Source organism: Ranitomeya imitator, chromosome 7, assembly GCF_032444005.1.
Source record: "Ranitomeya imitator isolate aRanImi1 chromosome 7, aRanImi1.pri, whole genome shotgun sequence".
Classification (NCBI taxonomy): Eukaryota; Metazoa; Chordata; class Amphibia; order Anura; family Dendrobatidae; genus Ranitomeya; species Ranitomeya imitator.
The window spans coordinates 151,259,288-151,283,221 of record NC_091288.1 but is presented as its reverse complement, the minus strand read 5'-3'; the positions used below and the strand labels follow the sequence as shown (position 1 = coordinate 151,283,221).

General features: G+C 43.6%; 1 protein-coding gene across 1 annotated transcript in view; it reads left to right on the top strand.

The window, feature by feature from the left end:
- The window catches only part of NABP1 (nucleic acid binding protein 1), a 29,784-nt gene extending 25,757 nt beyond the window's left edge, over positions 1-4,027 (top strand). Inside the window, exons 5-6 of the mRNA XM_069733897.1 lie at positions 925-964; positions 3,173-4,027. Coding sequence (XP_069589998.1) covers positions 925-964; positions 3,173-3,351 — 219 coding nt within the window. The 3' untranslated portion in view covers positions 3,352-4,027. The remainder of the gene's footprint in view (positions 1-924; positions 965-3,172) is intronic.
- Positions 4,028-23,934: the final 19,907 nt, after the last annotated feature.

Here is a 23,934-nt window from a genome sequence, read left to right as displayed (position 1 = left end):
ATCATACTCATTTCTCACTGCAAAATGCAAATAAATTCATACATTTTTTTTTTTTTTGTTTGTTTTTTTTTCTCAATGTTAAAATTAACCTATCATTAACATTAAAATTATAGACTGTTCATGTCTGTCAGTGGACAAACTTACAAAATCAGCAAGGGATCAAATACTTATTTCCTTCTCTGTATACATGTCTCCTCATTAATTGTTTTCTCCCAAAGACTGTGCCGGTTTAGGGAAAAGAGCCCTTACATGGCTCTGCCATGGGGACACGTGCCTCTCCTTATTTACTTATAGGGAGAGACCTGACAATCTGCAGACCCTGGAGGGTAGACGCCAGTGGGATATGCGGACGAGGCTCCTTTTTTTCATGCTGTTTTTCTATAAAATACTGCAGTATTCTAAAATATAGCTTTTTGTCATGATCTAGCCTGGTCTGTACAAACTTCACAGGTTCCTTTTCCATATGTGAGTAAATGTATAATTTTGTATAACAGTTGTGTAATTGTCAAATTGACTGTAGGTAACTTTATCAGCAGCCAAATAAATGGCGTATGTGCACCGATGGACACATGGCCTGTAGTATGTCATGTGCAGAGACCACTGATGTGTCTACGGTTGCACTTTCCTCTAATTGTGCTTTATGATATCTGAAGCTGGTGGTACACGGTGATCAGATAGGATCAGTGACGTATGAATGAATTACAAATTTGGTATTAAAGGATATTCCAAAGTTTGACATTTTCCTCTATCCATGGGTGTGTTTTTTTTTTTTGTTTTTTTTTGTAAGCCAGCTTTTGACACTTTGGAGGTCCTTGATTCCAGTTTTCAAGTAGTACTGAAAACTGGAGTCTACTTTTCAATGCATTTTGGAGGGTTTGCACTTTACTTGCGTATGGGTATAATAAAATGCACGTTGTCTTCCAGGTACATATGGATCAAAGCAATAATTCTCCACCAAACAATGGTAAGTGCATGGCTGCTTAAGTTTAAGAATTAAACTTTTTTTTTTTTTTTTAACTTGCCACCAGCACTTGGAAGAAGAGCCATGTTGGAACACCACGCTTTATTTTAATGTAAAGAGTGTTTATAAAAGTTGTGCTGATTTGTTTAACGGGAACCTGTCAGCAGATTTTTCCGCTATAAGATGCGGCCACTGCTTTTCAGGGCGTATCTACAGCATTCTATAATACTGTATATAAGCCCCCGGTCCGACCTGCAAGTGAAGAAAAATAAGTTATACTCACCCTGGGGGCGGTCCTGTGTGGTCCGATGAGTGTCACAGGTTCGGCACCGCCTATCTTCTTGCAACACCGCCCTCCTGGTTCTTAATGGCTCCCTGGTATCGGCACTCCTGCGTACTTATCTGCCCTGTTGAGAGCAAAGTAAAGCACTGCAGTGCACAGGTGCAGGGAAAGGTCAGAGGCCCAGAACCTCAACAGGGCAGATAAGTGCGCCTGCGCAGGAGCGCCGATGTCGGGGAGAGATGAAGAAGCAGGAGGGAGGCGTCACAAGAAGATGGGAGGCCCCGGCCCTGCGACACCCATCAGACCGGACCGCCCTGCAGGTGAGTATAATATAACTAATTTTTCTTGTCTTTCATGTCGGATCAGGGGCTTATCTACAGCATTTTATAGAATGCTGTAGATAAGCCCTGAAAGGCAGTGGCTGCATCTGAGGGTATGTGCACACGTCAGGATTTCTTGCAGAAATTTCCTGAAGAAAACCGGAAATTTTCTGCAAGAAATCCGCATTTTTTTTGTTTTTTTTCCCCGGTTTTCTTAGCATTTTGCAAGCGTAATTATCTTGCAGGATGCTAAAGTTTTCCAAGCGATCTGTAGCATCGCTTGGAAAACTGACTGACAGGTTGGTCACACTTGTCAAACTTAGTGTTTGACAAGTGTGACCAACTTTTTACTATAGATGTTGCCTATTCCGCATCAATAGTAAAGGATAGAATGTTTAAAAATAATAAAAAAAATGGTTATACTCACCTACAGACAGCCGATCTCCTCAGCAGTGTCCGTTCCTATAGATGGTGTGTGTGTGTGTGTGCAGGACCTTCCATGACGTCGCGGTCACGTGACCAATCACAAGACTGCGACGTCATCGCAGGTCCTTCACACAGAGCATCTATAGGAATGGAAGCGGCAGCGTGCACCGCTGAGAGGCAGGAAGACATTGAAGGTGAGTATATCACTGTTTTTTATTTTGATTCTTTTTTTTTTAACCAATTATATGGTGCCCAGTCCATGGAGTAGAGTCTCCTCTCCTCCACCCTGGGTACCAACCACACATAATCTGCTTACTTCCCGCATGGTGTGCACAGCCCCATGCGGAAAGTAAGCAGATCAATGCATTCCTAGGTGTGCAGAGTCACTGCTATTCCGCAAATTTAACGAACATGTTGCTTTTTTTCCGCGATGCGATATATTTTTTTTTTTTTTCTCCCCCGCGGGAAAAAAGGCAACATTTGCACAAGAAATGCGGAATACATTGTATATAATAGGAGGCATATGTAAGCGTTTTTTTCGCATTATCGCGAAAAAACGCGAAAAATACTGTACGTGTGCACATGGCCTTATAGTGGCAAAATCTGCTGACAGGTTCCCTTTAAAGGGTTGACGCATCATGGCAACTTTACTCCTTGCATATTCTATCCTTTGGATAAGTGCTAACTTTCTGTGCCTTGTGCGCTCATCATGAGGATCCCTACGAACGCTAGAATGGGAGTCCAGATCCCTCATTCTTCCAGGAGTGGACGGGGAACCTCCCTGTGGTCACTATACTGCTGAGCTCTGTGGTTCCTCTCCACATCCAGCCATTGCTGGAACCAGCTGATGGGTGTAGGGGCTGGGTGTTGCACCCCCATTGATCTGATATTGATAAACCATCACTATTAAGTACTGGACAATATATTTCAGTATATGTATACAGCGGGTTGGAATACCTCACTAAAGACAGATTTTACATAGTGACTGTTCAGTCCAAGAGGTGAAGGAGGTTTTTTTTTTTTTTTTTTTTTTCTGTGATAAATCAAGACTTCAAGTGTCGATGAGAACTTTTTTTTTTTTATTTTTTTTGTAATAAGCTATATTAAAGTAAGCTTGCACTTGTACTGATGCTCTGCGACTCTGGAAGTACAGAATCTTAATACTGGCTTTCCTTCTTGCAGGTAATGGCCCACAATCTGTGTCAGGATCTTTTTCTAACCATGCACCTTCATATAGTAACAATGGTCGAACAAATGGACGAGGACCTGTAAACCAGCAAACCATTGTTCCACCAGCCAATCCTTCACCAACAGCTGCCTCCATGAGCAATGGACGAGACCCAAGGCGAGCCAAGAGATGACGTGTACCGTAAATGTTTCTGTACGCCCTAATAGATGACACACCAGACTCCTAAGTTGTCAGCAACCTGTGGTTATCTAGCTGTGGTTAAACTACACTTTCCGTCATGCTCTGCCATTCTCCATTTACCTGGGCCTGCTGGTGGTTGTAGTTCCCCAACAGCTGGAGAGACAGGTTGCAGACCACTGCTCTACTTGAACACTTAGTGCACTTTTATTTTTGGTAATGTGAAGAGTTGGGTTTCTTGCATTTTTTTTTTTTTGTATTTCTGTACCTTTGTTTCCAGATGATATGATATTACGGAGTTATTATCAGGAGACTATATTAACGATTTGGAGCAATGTATAGAATTGTGATAAACGACCACACTGGACCAAATAGGATTTGCAGACACAATCTCTTCATAGCTTAAATTCTTTCCTTTGGGGATCTTGCCATGTTCCTATAAAAGTTGCAGAGTAAAGGGTGCATTCTGCTGGGGATTACAGGAGGTATGGGAACATGTTTTACGTATAGATCTATATTCATTTACTGTGGTTAACTACGCCCAATTTATGTTTGAGAACTATGCCAAGAGTGGTGAATACTGTTGTATGCCAGATATACTGTTTCTCATAATGAAATGTTTATTAGTTTCTCATAATGAAATGTTTATTAGTAAAGGTCATTTTTAATGATGCTGGTCTTCTTTATTTTTTTTTTTATTTTTTTTTTAAGTGGAAACTAATTTAAATAAAACTATGGAAGATGCACTTCTCTGATTGTTTTGCTGGTGTCTATTGGTACATACAGGCTATGCAGAGGTTAAACAGTCCCTCCACTCCAGTGTTTTTCCATCTCTATGGGGCATGAGTGGTGTTGGTAACAGAACTCTCTAGCTGGTGATAGTGCTGCTAAATGCAATTTATGACATCTCCAGGCATTCTGAGGTTGACTTGCTCTGTTCTTCTCCTTGTGCTGCTCCTGTCTCCTATAGACTATTTTTCACCTCTGGCAAATCTTGATTATGCCAGCTCCGGTCCTCTAAGCGCCTCAGCCTTGTTCTCTCCAGTGCTTTGTCCCCTACACCATGAATTTGGCACATGCTTGCTGCTCCCCAAATTGCACGTTCAGGATGTGGGCTTGCGGGATGACACCCATCTGGTTTGGAGTCACGGAGGATGTTTCTCCAAGGGGAGTGCTGTTAGCAGCAATGGTGCATCCACATTGGTGCCTGCAGACAAAGGGAGGAGACCACTCCAATGAGATCATTTTTTTATTTTTTGCTCTCCATCTAAGAACCATGCACTCTTATAGATATTAAATAGTAGGAAATTTATTTGCAATCCAAAAGTGAGTGTTCAGTCTTCAGTCATTGACTTGACCTTCATCAGGTTAAAAAACATGGTTTTTGCAGAGTGTGGCTCAAGCTGTGACAAAACTATAGGTATAACACTTGGATGCCTACCATCTCATTTCTATAGGAATGTTTGTTTTCTTCTCGCCACGATAGCACCCATATGAGGGACCTACAGATAAGGGGCGGTCCCTCTCGCCTCCTCATTTGGTTTCCTGTTCTTATGGGAACCTGCAGACGAGGTACCTGGTCCAAATTGCAGCCCTCGGTGTGGTCTCCATGGGAATGGCCGGGTCTGACACACCAGAAGCAGGGAAGGGGGGGGGGGGGTGTAGCCCTGCCTGCCAGACTCCCCAACCAACCCCCCCCCCCACCTTGTCTGGTGGTGGATGGCGTGAGGCCAGGGTCTGGGAGAGGCCGCCCTGGCTCACATGGAACTCGCTGCGGTGAGGAAGAGCTGTGTCTCATCTGGGGGAGCAGGGGGGCGGCGTTGGCTGCCCTGCGCCTCCATCTGGCCATACTTCCGGCCATTTAGCATTCCTGAACCAGAAGTGCTCAGGATTCACTTCCGTGGGTCTGAGGAGGTGTATTCCAGCATGGAGAGGTGGATGGGTGGGCTGTAGGTATAAGATCCAGTGGCTCCCTGATGCTGGTGTGCCTGCAAGATGTCCTCTCAAGGAAAATCTGAGGTGCACCCACAGGTGGTGGAGGTGTAAATCCAAGAGCCGCAGTGGGTGCTCACAAGAGGGCGACTCCACTGATAAGTGTACGGAGCAAGAAATCAGAGCGATCTACAACTTGTGCTGTGCCTTCGTCTCCAAAACCAGTACCACATTGACAAGCTTCACTGGGTGAGTGTTACATGACTGCCTACTAAGCTGATTACCCCTTCTTTCTGTGTACCCCCATTAGGCTAAAACAAAACTCTAAACAAAAAGAATGCACCTTGTGCTCACAGCCCCTTCCTGACACCTGTTTTAAGAGACTGTCAGGATTGTATCAACTGGACTTTGAAGGAGGAATCATCATTCGGGTCTACTGATATATGGGGAATGGAAGAGCACTAGTCCCTAAAACGTTCAGATAAACTAAAAAGTGTTAAGACCAGAAGGAGTGTTACCCCGGTTTCCAGCTCCTCTTCTGATAGTGACCAGGTTGAGTATGCCTGTTCCTGTCATTCATCATCGTCTGATGAGGAAGGATGATACTGTTTTCCCATAGAAAGCATTTATAACCTGGTAAAATTGGTTAGAAATACCATGGGGATTTCAGATGCAAAAGAAGCCAGGATTATGCAGGAGATAATGTTTGCGGACCTCTCGCAAAAACGACTAGCATTTCCAGTTATTGCGGCAGTAAAGGATCTGGTCAGGAGGGAGTGGGACAGACAAGGTCAAGGAGGGTCCCTCCCTTCATCTTCCAAGACGCGGTATCCCTTCGATGATGAAGATTTGAAAATCTGGTCTAAAGTTCCTAAAGTAGATGCTGAAGTTTCTTCAACTTCTAAATGTTCTGAGCAAAAAACTTGTTCTAAATGTTCTGCCCTACCCATAGAAGACTCTGGGGTTCTAGTTGACCCTCTAGACCGCAAGGCAGAGGCATTACTCAAGATCATGGGTATCCTGTACTGGGGCCTTTAGACTGGCTATATATGGCTCGTATACAGCAAGGTCGATGTTAATTTGGGTTCTTCAGCTAGAAGAACAAATCAAGAAGGGAATTTCTAGAGAGAAGCTGTTGTCTTCTATCCCATTGATCAGGGGCGCTACGGCATACACTGACAGAAGTTATGTCGCTTATCCATGTTATGTAAATAAAAGCTTATAACCTGACTTTAAATTCATCCATTGGTTGTATAAATTATTCTTTTGAAAGCTGAAAATAAATTGGCATCAATGCAGAAATATTGATCAGTTAATGGACACAATGGTCAGATTTTCGCAAGACAAAAGTTTGTCTCCCACAGAAAGTAATGTGATATTCAAAAAATAATTAAGTTAAAATACAAATATATGTTGCATAACATTGGTGATTGAAGTTGCAGTGCTATTAGAGTCATATTTAAGATTTTGTGTGACTTCCATGAGCTTGAAGGACTGCATCCATGCGGTTCAACAATGATTCATACAATTTATTAATGAAGTCATCAGAAATAGCAAAGCATGCAGTCTTACATGCCTCCCAGAGTTCATCTAGATTCTTTGTTTTTGTCTTCCAAGCTTCCTCTTTCATCCTACCCCAAACATGCTCAATGATGTTCATGTCTGGTGACTGGGCTGGCCAGTCCTTGAGCACCTTGATCTTTTTCTCTGACCGCCCATGACGGCACCACGGGGGGGCACCACGGAATGTACGGGTGCCGTCATGGGCTCAGAGAAATACCGTTATCGGTAAGAACTATATTTTTTGCCTGGAGGAACCTTGTTGTAGAGATGGATGTATGAGATGGAGCATCATTCTGCTGCAGAATTTGACCCCTTTAATGATTTGGAATATGAGGTAGCTAATACTTCTTATTTTAGGCTATTGATATTGCCTTCCACCTTGCAAATGTTTTGCACACCCCTATACTGAATGTAACCCCAGACCATGATCTTTCCAGCACCAAATTTAACTGTTTTCTGGGTGTTTTTTGGATCCATACGGGCTCCAGTAGGTCTCCTGCAGGATTTGTGGTGTAATTCTACTGAATATTCATCAGAGAAATCCAGTCTCCCACTTTTGCAGCGTCCATCTGTTTAGCAGGCTGTGGGACTTTGCAAATGCCACACGGTTTATTTGCCTTTTGTTTAGTGCTGGCTTCTGGGCACTTATTCAACCATGGAAGCCATTTCGAGACGGAATCCTACAAACTGTTCTAGTTGACACAGGGATTTGAGGTGACCAGGCCTGTTGCAGCTCTGCTGCAGTGGAAGAGGGGCTTGCTTCGGATTTTCTAACCAAGAAACGTTCCTCCTGAGCAGTTGTCTTGTGGGGTCTGCCTGACCTGGGCTTGTCAAACACATCTCAAGTCTCTTCAAATCTTTTTTTTAATTCTTTATACTTGACGCTGAGACACATTAAAGATGCCAGCCACCTCTGCAGTGGATCTGGTCTTCAGCCTCTTGGTAATCCAGGCTTTGGTCGCAGGGTGGATTTTTGGCATGTTGTCAGCTCAAGTTGCAATTCAAGTGAAGGTCTGGGGTGCTGGGTTTCTTTTTATACACACACTAATTAACGGATCATTTACTGAGCACAGGTGAGGATGTAAACTAGGATTGGGTGCATTATATGACCAGGCAACTAAACTTTTGTCTTGCCAAAATCTGACCATTCTGAGTCCATTAACTGATCAATATTTCTGCATTGATGCCAATTTATTTTCTTAACCTAAACCACATTTCGGAGGGTTTCAGCTTTCAAAAGAATAATTTGTACAACCAATGGATGAATTTAACATCAGGTTATAAGCTTTTATTCACAACCTGGATAAGCGACAACTTCTGTCAGGGAGGGTATCTATCTGATGCTTCTGCGGACTCTATGCCTGGCAGCTAGATCGGCTGGACTTGCAAATTCTGCTCGCCGTGCCTTAAGGCTGGAAGGGGGATTCACAATCAAGATCTAAGTTGTGTGCAATTCCATGCCAGGGTGAGTACCTGTTTGGCAAGGTGCTCGATGAGATCCTCACTAAGTCTAGGTTCACATTTGCGGTTGAGTCCGCAGCGTTTCGTACGTAACCGCAAATGCATGGCAAAACGCAAACACATGATAATGCTGCGTTTTTTTATCCACATCAACGTACGGATTAAAAAACGCAACATTTGCATGCGTTATGTAAACATTTTTCAAGGAGAATTTCCTTGACACAAGCCACGCCCAATGGGATTTCTGTATATAGACCCTTGTGCAATCGCAAGCGAACGCATGTCCTTGCGTTCCTATGTGTTCCTATAGACTGTAATGTGTTGTTTTGACGCACTCCTTCTGCAATCGACCACATGCGTATGGCGGCGGAAATTTGATGCCACAAAGATTCTAACATGGTGCGTCAGCCGCACACCGCAAAAACACGCATGCGTAAGCAAATGCGGGCGAACACATGCAAGCACATGAACCTGTGTCCAAAATGTTAAAGATAGGAAATCAAGATGTATGCATCCGAAACGCTGCGGACACAACCGCAAATGTGAAACCAGACTAAGAGAGAAAGAAGGGGTTTCCTAATTAATTTGTTCCATCCTACAGGAGGGCCTTCAAGAAGCGGCTATTCGGTAAAGAGAAGTCATATAGAGACCGAGAGTGCTGGGAGTCTAAGGAGACCAAACAAAAAGATGCCCTTTTTAGTGGTTCCTCTTCCAAGAGCGGAAACAAATTTCTTTAACCCTGAACCTCCGGTGGGTGGTAGGTTAAAATTCTTTTGCCACCGTTGGGAGGGGAGTATCAGCTGGTTTGAAGCTGGAGTTTCATTGGTTCCCCCCAGATTCTCTTATAGTGACTTCTCTTAAATCCCAGGCTCTTGAGTTGGAGATTTTGAATGTTGTCTAAGCATTTCCTGGTAGAGGTCCCAGGGGACCAGGAGGGAAGGGGATTTCATTCCAGGTCTCCAAGCCAGATGGTTCTTGTAGAACCATTGTTAATTTGAAAAAAAATAAATACCTTCCTTTGATTTCACACCTTCAAGATGGAGTCTATAAGATCGGCTATTAAACTGTTATTTCCCAGATTCTTCATGACTGTCCTGGACATGAAGAATGCCTTAGGCTGGGTTCCCATTGCGTTATGGGTCCGCGTTTAACGGACAGCGTTGCACGGCGAAATTAACGCCGTGCAACGCGTCCGTTAACGCGCCCATTGAAGGCAATGGGAATGCGCTTCACTAGCAGCGTCCGAGGCGCGCCCGCGGTCCGTTCCCTGCTCTCACAGATCGGGGGTCTGCGAGAGCGGGGACGTTACCGCGACCCCGACCGCAGCCCCATAGAAAATATTGCGTTAGTGCAATCCGTTTAGCGCTAGCGGATTGTGCTAACGCAATGTGACCCTAGCCTTACCATCTGGCCATACATTTCGAGTTCCAATAGTACCTCTGAGTGGCGGTCACCATGGGAGGTCAGGTCCGACATTTCCAGTTCACAGCGATGCCATTTGGTCTTTCCATGGCTCCTCGTATCTTCACAAAATTAATATTGGAGGTGACTGCTTATTTGCATCTACAGGATACACTTATTGTTCCCTACTTGGATGATTTCTTGATAGTAAGGAAGCCTGCCTCCAAATGTAGAAGTTGCCTTGCTGACAGGATTTCATCCTTACAGGCGTTGTGCTGGTTAATCAATCTGGACAAGTCCAAACTGGTCCCGGTAACTCTTCAGTCCTTCCTGGGTCTACACCTAGATTCAGTAAGTCGGAGGTGTCTCCTCCCAAGGGAGAAAATGCTGGTTATAATGAATAAGATTAGGAAGGCAATTGATAACCCTCATATGTCCCTGAGAGATGCTATGTCCCTCCCTTATGTGCCTAAGCCAGCTCAGGATCACAGCACTTGCAAAGTTGAAATACTTACCTCTCCTTGCTCCACCGCCGTGACGTATTCCGTGTTTCCTGGGCCCACGAAAATCTTGAGCCAGCCCTACCCACCCTCACAACTTTAGCCAAATAACCCCCAGTTTTCAATGCCTAACTATTATTATAAAGTAAATTAAGATTGACAAGCTTACGTAATAAGAATTGATGTTTTTGGCATTAAAATGGGCACTGTAGGTGTTTTCCTGTCCTCCACTCACTGCCGACTTTGATTCCCCATTGACTTGCATTGGGTTTCGTGTTTGTCAGCCCCCGACTTTTCGCAATTATCGGCCGATTTCACCCGACCCGACTTTTCACAAAATCACGAAACCCAACTCGATCCAAAAAAAGTAAAAGTCGCTCAACTCTACTTGTGGGGGCTTCCAAAGATAGACCTGTTCACCAACAGACAGGTCCAGAGGTTTGCCTCCCTGAAACAGGACAGACCATTCAGAGATGGTCGACTCCCTCCTGTTCCCTTGGCACTTCAGTCTGGCCTATGCATTTCCTCCAATGACTGTGCTTCCATTAGTAATCAGGGGAAGAAGGAGCGAGGGTGATCCTCATCGTTCCCTTCTGGCCCAAGAGACCTTGGTTTTCATGGCTCAGAGCCGTGTCCATTTCCGACCCCTGTCTCTCAGGGTCCATTCCGTCATGCTCAAGTGAGGGGTCTCCACTTGATGGTGTGGAACTTGAGAGGCAGCTGATGAAGTTAAGGGGTTTCTATGACAACCTGGTCAACACTCTTCTCCAGAGTAGGAAGGAATCCACAACTAGGATATATAGTAGGGTGTGGAGAAAGTTCCTTGAGTTTCATACATCGCCCTTCTCTAATGAAGTATCAATTTCTGCAGTGCTTGAGTTTCTGCAGAAGGGTCGGGAGCGAGGCCTTTCGGTTAGCACATTAAAGGTTCAGATATCAGCTTTGGGAGCTCTATATAGTTATAATATTGCTGGTGAGAGATGGGTTTCATGGTTTATTACAGCGTGTGAGTGTAGCATCCCTGTACACATTGCTAATTTACCTCCTTGGGACCTGAACCTGGTCCTTGATGCCCTGACAGGTCCTCCATTTGAACCTTTCGAATCAGTTTCCTTAAAATGCCTATTGTTAAAAACTGCTCTGTTAGTCGCATTGACATCAGCTACAAGAGTTAGTGACATACAGGCTCCATCTATAGATCCTCCCTTTCTTGTAGTTTTTCCTGATAGGATAGTGCTGTAACCAGACCCTTCCTACCTCCCTAAACTAGTGGCCAATTTTAACAAAAGTCAGGAGCTTTTTCTTCCCTCCTTTTTTTTCTAACCCTTCTACTCCTGAGGAAGAGAGATTCCACACTGAGGAACTGTCCTACATTATACAGACAGAACGCATCCCTGGAGGCAGAGTAGTGCTTTGAGGGCCATAGGAAGGGGTTTGGAGTCATAAAGAGCACTTTATCACAATGGATCAGAGATGCAATCTGTCTGGCCTACTCAGCGACAGGTGAAAATCCCCCGGACAGAGTAAGGGCTCATTCAGCATGGGCTATGGCATCCTCCTGGGCTGAGAGGGCAGACATCTCGATCGATCTGATATGTAAAGCAGCGACATGGTCTTCCCCATCTATCTTTTTCAACCACTATAGGCTTGATTTGTCATCATTCTCTGACTTGGTTTTCAGGAGATCTGTCCTTAATACGGTGATCCTTCCCAGTTGATGGTTCTCTGAAAGTCTCTCATGTGGGTGCTGTTGTGGTGAGAAGAAAAAACTGGATTACTTACCAGTAATTGTGTTTTATGGAGTCCACGACAGCACCCACTCACTTCCCTCCCTTAGTTAAAAAAGCAAAAAAATAAAACGATCCTGGTGGTGGTTGTGTATATTAATGTATATTGATTGATTATTATGGAGATTGTCTAATTTTTGTGATTCCTCTCATACTCTGTAATCCAACTGAGGAGGCGAGGGGGACCGCCCCTTTTTATCTGTAGGTTTCCTGTTCCTATTGGCGGGTTCCCTCTCTCATGTGGGTGCTGTCGTGGACTCCTTAAAACACAATTACCGGTAAGTAATCCAGTCTTTCTTTGGGTTTACAGTATACAAGGGCTGGGCCGAGAGTGTGCAAAGCAGTCATTAAAAGCAAAAGGTGGCTACTTTGAAGAGCCTAGAGTATAAGACATTTTCAGTTGTTTCACACTTTGTTGTTAAGTATACAATTCCACATATGTTAATTTATAGTTTTGATCCTTCAGTGTGAGTTTACAATTTTCATAGTCCTGAAAATACAGAAAAATGTTTAAATGAGGTGTGTCCAAACTTTTGGTCTGTACTATAATATATATATATATATATATATATATATATATATATATATATATATATATATACTTTTTTTTTTTTTTTCTTTTTTTTATTCGATTCCCCATGACAGCACCATGAGAGAGGGAGGATCCGCCCTTCAAGGACAGGAAACCTACGGGCATAAAACGATGACGCCTCTCCCACATATCAGTTGGTTTCATGTCCTTGACGTGTGAACCTCTTACAGACATACCTGTTGAAGAAGGTAGAAGATGGATCCGCTCGTTCCTAGGCCTGGCCAGTCGGTTCAGGCACCGGTGGTCCCCTGCCTCGGCCGGTGCAGGGTCCCTGGAAGTGCCACGATGGGTCTAGGGGGACTGCATGGTAGTGAGCAGAGAAGGTGAAGGGTATACGGCTTGAATATGGTTGGCGCTGAAGTCTCGTGAATGTGAGATTAGGCTGGCTTTGTCTTGTGCGATGACTGTGGCAGAGGTGCGCTCCGGTGGCGTCCATGGCGGGCCCTGAAGATGCTCGGGGTTGTTGGGATGATGTGCCTGGGGGGTGGGCTGTGAGACACGGTTGGCAGGTTCTGGCAGTGAAAATTGTTGGAAAGATGGCGCAGGACATCATGATGGATCTACTGACCCGGATTTCTGGGAATGCCGGATGGGGGTGTGTTTTATGGATTTAAAAGGACACCTGCACAGATCTCCACGCTTCTAGGCCCATGGTCCATTTCTAAAGGAAGATGGAGTCAACAGAGCAGTATCAGCAGCAGCAGTCTGTGCAGCAGCAGCTCTGAAAAGCCTGAAGCATCACAGCATCAACCCCATGGCAGTGTTGGAACAGTGGCACTTCACAATCCTGACATGCTCCATGATGTTTATAGCCGTCATGGAGCGTTAAGGGGTTAAAATAATGATGGGTGGATAGATAGAGGTCATTTCTCTTTACTTTGTTGAATGGATCTTGCCATTTTCTGGCTTAGAACAGTTACATAATAAGGCTCAGCACTGTATGGAACGGAGTACCAGCAATTCCTCTGCACAACACACATAATGGTTACAAACACTTCTTGAAGGCTGATGATTCCACAAAAACTCTTAATGAGGCATAACTGTACCTTGAAAACCATTCTGTCATCAGGGTAGAAGGGGGCACATTAAGGAATCTAAGGTTTAACACATATTCTAATTTAGTTCACTTGTTTCATGTATGTTTTTTACACCTTGTTTCCATATACGATCCCATGTAGTTTTGCTGCCTTCTATCTGAATCTACATTGTCTACACTCTAAAGAAAGCAAACAAAACTATTGACCAGTACTGTATATTTTTATACATTGGTGAATTGATTTACCAGGGAGAAGATACCGATTAGATATTAGAAAAAACTTTTTGACAGTGAGGGTGATCAATGAGTGGAACAGGCTGCCACGAGGGGTGGCGAGTTCTCCTTCAATGGAAGTCTTCAAACAGAGGTAGACAGACATCTGTCTGAGATGGTTTAACATTGTACGATTCTATAATTTGTGATCTTCTGGTGAATTTATGAAAAAATTAGGTAATTTGATTCTCTGATGATAAATGTCCAATTTCCCTTAAGATTCCGTATATCAGTGAAACGTGTTGGGAGAACATATTTGGAGCTTATACCAGTTTTTAATAGACTGTCCTGTGTTGTTATACAGGAAACATAGAGAAGATGTTTTGGACATCTGCTCGCTGATAAAATGAATAAAATGCCAATAGTACTGATAACAAAGTAAAGAATATAAGACTACACATAGAACACCGTACGTTTTAATCCACTGTACTTAGACATAATTCACTATTACTGTTTAAAGAAAAAATGTAAATTTTAAATACCTGTTAGAAAAAGTCTTAGTCATTAGTTGGCTCTTTGGCGCTGGTAAATTTGTTGGTTCTCTGCAAATAGTTTATGGACCTATATACGGGTAAATCACCGACACAAGTGAATTTTGTTTGCTGATCCCTACTACGTTCTGACAGGGCTGCCATCGGGGCATTACTCCCCTTACTGGTGTATTGGGCCCAGTGAGCAGAACCAAAGATGGGGGCCCAGACTTCTTTTGCATCTGCTCAACGGGCACTTTTGAAAAAAAAACAACTTTGTGAATAGGGGTGGAATTCAGCCGCTTTTGCAGAACCAGTTGGTAAAATCATAGCCGGTTGTCAGAAAAAGGGCCCCTATCCAGTACTAATGTTGGCATTTGTGCTCTCAGGTATCTCTCAAGGGATGACACAATCCCCTTGCAGCAGGAGCACTGTGCCGCCACCTGAGATATAGCACTCTGCGCTGCAGTGCAGGCTCGGCACGAGCAGTCCTGACATAGGGTATAATCACTCACCCCCGCCTGCAGTCAGCAGCATAGCCAGGAGCCGGCCAGCCATCCCTCCCCTCCAGTAGCATCACAGCTATCAGACAGTGGGGCAACGTGGAGGGGCGGGGCTAAATTGAGGGGGTGGAGCCACAGACAACCAGAGAGAATGAAAGAAAGAAAAGGGCGGGAGATAGAAAACATGGAAGACGTGACAATAGGGAGGGGGATATGGTAATAAACTTGGCACTCAATGTTCAGAAAAATTAGAGCTTCCTTTTATTGGTGCATCCAGACAAAAACAAGTAATGAACGTTTTCGGTCCGTCACAGGACCTTCATCAGAACATTCTTTAGTATGAACTATAATGTACATAAAATAAAGACAATTAGCGAACAGATAAAGTCACATGATGCATAGTTCATAACTGGTCATCTAACAAAAGTGACAATACATTACAATTGATTGAGGTAGGAAGTAAGCAATTGACAAAAAAGGAATTCTATCCAATGGTGCTCTGTGAGCTATGGTGGTTCCAGTGGAGATATAATCCATGCTCTGTAAGGTATTAAGGGAAACAAAGGTAGTGGTAACAACATACGCAAGAGGGTGTACACTTGCGGGTGTACTTAAAGTAGAACATATGAAACTAGTGAAGGATACTCGTTTACTCCTCTTTAACGTACAAAAGATAACCGGAAGAAGTTTCCACAATATTTGATCGAGGTATAGGAGCAAACCTATATAACTGAATGGTGTGGCTATATGGTGAATACCTGGAGAGAAATAACAATAGCCATAAGTACTGGTGTACCAAGTGCTGCTAGAGAGAAATAACACTGTGTTACTTAGAGCAAGAGTAGTAGTGATAATAATAGCGCTAATAATAGGGATTTGGAGCAGGAATCTAAACGAGCAGTCAATCTTGAATTACACATTATCACATTAGCCGAATATCTTCGGGTTCAACGGATTCCAAGGGGCTTATGGGTCCCCCTACAACTTACGTTCTTCAGGGACGACAAGGAATATTGTACAAAAATGTGTATTGATGGTGGCACGAAAGTGTTAAAAAAGGCTAATAATCCCTACTGCGTTACCTAACCGACCTCCACACCAAGTCGGTAGCAAATGTATGATCAGATAAAAATATGTATCTAAGTACATATAGGTACGCGCTAGATATTTAGCCAAAGAAAAAGCTGCTACTGAGTGAATAAATAAGGATATAAAATCCAAATCGGCAGTCAATAAACAAAGTTGAATAGCTTCTAAATATGTCCACAGCAGTCTATAATAACACCAGGGGTAGGTGAGTATACATAGAAGTTTCCTACCTCCTGTCACAAATCGCACATCTTTCGATGAGGAAAAGAGCCGTGATGCCGCCGATATGGTTCCAAGGAGTTCTTTCCAGATAAGGACGGAGCGTGGTACAGATCCAAAGATGGTGGCTGCCCCGGCCGGTAGCAGCCACCCAAAACTAACCTCCGGGCTGGGACAGAGTCCTGTGGTGCCGGACGCCGCGTGGAGTGAAAGCGGTAAGTCCGGATACAGTGCAGGACCTACGTGACGTAGCTAGTCACGTGACTGTGAGCGAAGCTCGGGAGTGAGGTACGGAGCGATGTGAGGGTCACCTAACATCGCTCCGAGGTGACCCTCACATCGCTCCGTACTCACACATTCAATCCCCCATCTCCACTCACATTAAATCCCCCCTGCACCTTCGGTGTCTTCTTCAGCTTCACTGGAGCACTTACCACCGATCTGCGTCTCAGTGCCTCTGCTGCTCTGCCTCTGCTCTGCAGCGTGGGCGAGTGACGTCAACAGCGTGATCACATGACCTGATCACGCTACTGGCGTCGCTCTGACCCGGCAGTCAGAGCTTCAGTTGTACTCGCATCTCGACTCAGATGCAGTAAAATTGAACACTGGGAGCCGGCGCGCTGCAGCGTCTGTGTGCCGGCTGTCAGCTTAGTCAGCTTGACATGTGCCCCGGGCCTGACTGCGCCCGGGGCACATGCCCTGGCTGCCCCCCCCCCTAGATACGCCACTGCACCCTGCCCCCCATATGTCTTTCCATATTGCAGATTTTATCTGGCCACAGTCCAGCGGTGTCCTCTTCCTCAATCATTTGATGCGCTAGTACATGAGTGTTACGCCATATGCCAACGACGTGCGCCTCTGATGAGCAGGAATTGTGGCAGTTTTGACACTGCGTATTTATGCAGCATTTAAGCAACAGCAGCCAGATGTTACAGCATAGTGGAAGGGATTTCTAGAAATCCCATGTCCACTATGCGTGTATGTGCATCTGCTGATCACCAGCAGAGATTGACATTCGGTGCAGGTTTACGAGCTGCAACATATCAATTTCTCTTGCGGAGGTGCTAGTCACTGCATCAGAAATTTCCACAATCGAATGTACTGGATGCGGTAAATCCGCACGGTCACAGCCGGCGTTAGTGGCAGCTGTCTAGGGCCCCGATTGCCCCAGGGGCCCCCAGCCAGTGGCGTGCCGCTATGCACCACGCAGTCGCTATGGGGTCCGTGAGTCAGGGGGGGGCCAGCCTGGTTCCAGCGCCGATTTCCCCCACCCCCTATGCCGCATTCAACTATATTGGTGTAATTACGCCGATACAGTTAAAAGCAATGGAGGAGAGAGCATCAGATGACGCTCCCTCTCCCATCATTCCCCTCTGCCTCTTACTGTAGGTTCATGATGACGTCACTTCATCACGCATGCACTGTGTGCCGGGCAGTGCAGCCACTGAGATCAGAGCCAAGCTGGGAGCAGCACTGGGAACGAGGAAATGAGGTGAGCATTGTGTTTTTTGTTTTTTAATATATCAGTGAGTGAGTATTGAACTGTGGGGCTGAATTTTATTCTGGGGGGCTACATTATATTCTATGGTGGTTGTATTATATTTTGAGGGGGGTTGCATCATACTCTATGAGGGGGCTCAATCTTTTTTATGGGGAGGTGGGCTGTATTATATTCTATGGGGGCTGCATTACATTCTATGGGGGAGCTGTATTACATTCTATGAGGGGGTTGCATGATATTCTATGAGGGGGCTACATTATGCTATATGAGGGGGCTGCACAATATTCTATTAGGGCTACATTATAATGTAAGAGGTGGCTTCATTATACTCTATGAGGGGGCTACATTATATTCTATGGGGGCTGTATTATATTCTGAGGGGGTTGCATCATACTCTATGAGGGGGCTACATTATTTTTATGGGGGGGTGGGCTGTATTATATTCTATGGAAGCTACATTACATTCTATGGGCGGGGCTGTATTCTATTCTATGAGGGGGCTACAGTGTATTCTATGGGGGCTGCATTATATTCTATTGGGGGCTACATTACAATGTATGGGGTGGCTTCATTATACTCTATGAGAGGGCCACATTATATTCTATGGGGGGCTGCATTATACTATATGGGGAGGCTGCATTATATTCTATGAATTGGCTACATTATACTATATAAGGGGGCTGCATTATATTATATGGGGGTCTGCATTATACCTTATGAGGGGGCTACATTATATTCTATTGGGGGCTACATTATAATGTTAGGGGTGGCTTCATTATACTCTATGAGGGGGCTACAATATATTCTATGGGGGCTGTATTATATTCTGATGGGTGTTGCATCATACTCTATGAGGGGGCTACATTATTTTTATTGGGAGGTGGGCTGTATTATATTCTATGGGGGCTACATTACATTCTATGGGTGGGGCTGTATTATATTGTATGAGGGGGCTAAAGTGTATTCTATGGGGGCTGCATTATATTCCATTGGGGGCTACATTATAATGTAAGGGGTGGCTTCATTATACTCTATGAGGGGGCTACATTATACTATATGAGGGGGTTACATTATATTCTATGGGGGCTGCATTATACTATATGGGAAGGCTGCATTATATTCTATGAAGGGGATAGATTATATTATATAAGGGGGCTGCATTATATTCTATGGGGGTCTGCATTATACCTTATGAGGGGGGCTACATTATATTCTATTGGGGGCTAAATTATAATGTAAGGGGTGACTATTATACTCTATGAGGGGGCTACATTATATTCTATGGGGGGCTGCATCAAAATCTGAGGGGGCTACATTATTTTTATGGGGATGTGGGCTGTATTATATTCTGTGGGTCTACATTACATTCTATGGGGGGCTGTATTATATTCTATGAGGGGGTTGCATGATATTCTATGAGGGGGCTACATTATACTATATGAGGGGGTTACATTATATTCTATGGGGGCTGCATTATACTATATGGGAAGGCTGCATTATATTCTATGAAGGGGATAGATTATATTATATAAGGGGGCTGCATTATATTCTATTGGGGTCTGCATTATACCTTATGAGGGGGGCTACATTATATTCTATTGCGGGCTAAATTATAATGTAAGGGGTGACTATTATACTCTATGAGGGGGCTACATTATATTCTATGGGGGGCTGCATCAAAATCTATGAGGGGGCTACATTATTTTTATGGGAAGGTGGGCTGTATTATATTCTGTGGGTCTACATTACATTCTATGGGGGCTGTATTATATTCTATGAGGGGGGTTGCATGATATTCTATGAGGGGGATATATTATATGAGGGGGCTACATTGTATTCTATGGTAGCTACATTATTTTGTATGGCGGGGCTGCATTATACTCCGAGGGGGCTACATTATATTCTGTGGGGTGGCTGCATTTTTCTCTGTGGGGTGGCTGCATTATACTATATGGGGGCTGCATTATACTGTATCAAGGACTATGGGGAATACATTATACTATTTGGAGAACTATGGGGTGCATTATACTATGGCAAGTGAATTGTACTACATGGAGGACTATGGGGGTGCATTATACTATATGGAGTACTATGAGGAGTGTATTATACTATATGGAGGACTGAGTAGTGTATTATACTATATAGAGGACTGAGCATAAATATATGGAGGACTGTGATGATTGTATTATACTATATGGAGGATTGAGGAGTGTATTATACTATATGTAGGACTATGGGGAGTATATAATACTATATGGAGGACTATGAGGAGTGTATAATACTAAAAGGGAGGACTGAGAAGTTGTATTTTACTATATGGATGACTCTAGGGAGTGTATTATACTATATGGAGGACTATAGGGAGTGTATTATACTATATGGAGGACTATAGGGAGTGTATTATACAATATGGAGGACTGTAGGGAGTGTATTACACTATATGGAAGACTATAGGGAGTGTATTATACTATATGGAGGACTATGGGGTGTGCACTATACAATATGGAGGACTGTGGTGCGCATTATGCTATATAGACGACTATGGGGTGTATTATATAAAACAAGCAAAATGCTGCATACTCATCAAATGATTGGATTGTTTATGCCGAAAGAGAAATCATTGTTCTGAGCAGCAATTCACCCAATGAAAACGGCAGATTTGCTGATGATAACATGATTCTGTATGGGGACAGATTGATCTATTAGTGATTGTTCTGTCCAATCATTATTCCTGAGCCAGTAGAAAGAGGCTGAGAAAGAAGAGTTGAACTACTCCAATACTGTCGATCACACTTGTTTAGCGGCCTGAACTCAGTGCATGTAAATACAACCAAAATGCTTCTGTGTGATGTGTAATATGTTAGCATTTGGGGCCCCACTTCAAACTTTTGCCTAGGACCCCACTTTGCCTAAAACCGGCCATGAGCACGGTACAGTGAATATATGCGGATTTACATGCATGATTAGAATGCAGCGTTTTGGATGCAGTAAAAATACGCTGCATCCAAGGAACTGCTACTTCCTGATCGTGGGAAAGTAGCTAAATTGGCTGGTGGCTCCTATTGCAGTGCAGGAAGCAGTCCTGCACAGCAATAGATTTCAACTGAACGTGTGTCCGAGGTCGCACGTTCAGTTACTGAGCGAACGGCTGAATCCTGCCCCTAAGGCCTGGTGAGGAGGGGGCACAGACAGAGGATGCTCGTTCAGTTATTAACGAACGGCCGAATCTTGCCCCTGGTGTGGAGGGAGGCTCAGACCGAGGACGTACGTTCAGTTATTAGCGAATGGCCGAATCCTGCCCCTGGTGAAGAGGGGGACTCAGACCGGTGAGGAGGAGGGCATGGACTGAGGACACTCATTAAGCTATTAGCGAATGGCCGAATCCTGCCCATGAGGCCCCGTAAGGAGGGGGCCCGGACTGGTGGGGAGGGGGGCACAGATCAAGGACACTCATTCAATTATTAGCGAATGGCCAAATCTAGCCCCTGGGGCCCAGTGAGAAGAGAATATGGACTGGTGAGGAGAAGGGCCCAGACCGAGGATGCACATTCAGCTGAAATAGGCGGCACACAGAACCGGATCGGGGAGCATGATGGACACATATGGGACCAGGATGAGATGACATACAGTTAGGTCCATATATATTTGGACAGAGACAACATTTTTCTAATTTTGGTTATAGACATTACCACGATAAATTTTAAACAAAACAATTCAGATGCAGTTGAAGTTCAGACTTTCAGCTTTCATTTGAGGGTATCCACATTAAAATTGGATGAAGGGTTTAGGAGTTTCAGCTCCTTAACATGTGCCACCCTGTTTTTAAAGGGACCCAAAGTAATTGGACAGATTCAATAATGTTATATAAAATGCTCATTTTTAGTACTTGATTGAAAACCCTTTGTTGGCAATGACTGCCTGAAGTTTTGAACTCATGGACATCACCGGACGCTGTGTTTCCTCCTTTTTGATGCTCTGCCAGGCCTTCACTGTGGTGGTTTTCAGTTGCTGTTTGGTTGTGGGCTTTTCTATCTGAAGTTTAGTCTTTAACAAGTGAAATGCATGCTCAATTGGGTTGAAATCAGGTGACTGACTTGGCCATTCAAGAATATTCCACTTCTTTGCTTTAATAAACTCCTGGGTTGCTTTGGCTTTATGTCTTGGGTCATTGTCCATCTGTAGTATGAAACGACGACCAATCAGTTTTGCTGCATTTGGCTGGATCTGAGCACACAGTATGTCTTTGAATACCTCAGAATTCATTCGGCTGCTTCTGTCCTGTGTCACATCATCAATAAACACTAGTGACCCAATGCCACTGGCAGCCATGCATGCCCAAGCCATCACACTGCCTCCGCCGTGTTTTACAGATGATGTGCTTTCCTTTGGATTATGAGCTGTACCACGCCTCCGCCATACTTTTCTATTTCCATCATTCTGGTAGAGGTTGATCTTGGTTTCATCTGTCCAAAGAATGTTCTTCCAGAACTGTGCTAGCTTTTTTAGATGTTTTTTAGCAAAGTCCAGTCTAGCCTTTTTATTCTTGATGCTTATGAGCGGCTTGCACCGTGCAGTGAACCCTCTGTATTTACTTTCATGCAGTCTTCTCTTTATGGTAGATTTGGATATTGATACGCCGACCTCCTGGAGAGTGTTGGTCACTTGGTTGGCTGTTGTGAAATGGTTTCTCTTCACCATGGAGATCATTCTGCGATCATCCACCACTGTTGTCTTCCGTGGGCGCCCAGGTCTTTTTGCATTGATGAGTTCACCAGTGCTTTCTTTCTTTCTCAGGATTTACCAAACTGTAGATTTTGCCACTCCTAATATTGTAGCAATTTCTCGGATGGGTTTTTTCTGTTTTTGCAGCTTAATGATGTCTTGTTTCACCTGCATGGAGAGCTCCTTTGACCGTATGTTTACTTCAGAGCAAAACCTTCCAAATGCAAGCACCACAACTCAAATCAACTCCAGGTCTTTTATCTGCTTAATTGAGAATGACATAATGAAGGGATTGCCCACACCTGTCCATTAAATAGCGTTGGAGTCAATTGTCCAATTACTTTTGGTCCCTTTAAAAACAGGGTGACACATGTTAAGGAGCTGAAACTCCTAAACCCTTCATCCAATTTTAATGTTAATACCCTCAAATGAAAGCTGAAAGTCTGAACTTCAACTGCATCTGAATTGTTTTGTTTAAAATTCATCGTGGTAATGTCTATAACCAAAATTAGAAAAATGTTGTCTCTGTCCAAACATATATGGACCTAACTGTATATGGAGGGAGGATGGGGACATACAGTGGGGGAAATAAGTATTTGATCCCTTGCTGATTTTGTACGTTTGCCCACTGATAAAGTCATGAACAGTCTATAATTTTAGGGGTAGGTTAATGTTAACATTGAGAGATAGAATATCAAAAATAAAATCCAGAAAATCACATTGCAGAAATTATCTAAATGTATTTGCATTTTGCAGTGAGAAATAAGTATTTGATCTCTCTGGCAAACAGAACTGTGGGTATACAACTAAAGATTAGGTTAGTGATTCACAAGAATGATAAATCTACAAAAAAGTACATATTATGAGTTTGTAAAGACAAATGCAGACACTGCTATTTTTGAACAGCCCAATGTTAATGTTTTGCTATTTTCTGTAAAGTAGTTAAAATTATTTGTTTTTCTCTTCATGTTTTGAATTAGAAAACAGTGTGCAATGTTCCCAATGCATGGAAATAAAACTAGTATAAAGATTTTGTGATTAACTCATGTTTTTAAACCCACTGCTATTATTTTGAACACTACTGTATAATATCACTAGTAATCACTGTATTAACTGTACACTGACACTATATACAGAGCTCCTGTGTATAATTGTACTGCTGATCACTGTATTACCTGTACACTGACATTATATACAGAGCTCCTGTGTATAATTGTACTGCTGATCACTGTATCACCTGTACACTGACATTATATACAGAGCTCCTGTGTATAATTGTACTGCTGATCACTGCATTACCTGTACACTGACATTATATATAGAGCTCCTGTGTATATCACTGCTGATCCTTGTATTACCTATACACTATTTACTATATAGAGAGCTCCTGTGTATAATGTCACTGGTCATCACTGTATTACCGGTACACTGACACTATATACAGAGCTCCTGTGCATAATGTCACTGGTGATCACTGTATTTCCTGTACACTGACACTATATACAGAGCTCCTGTGTATAATGTCACTG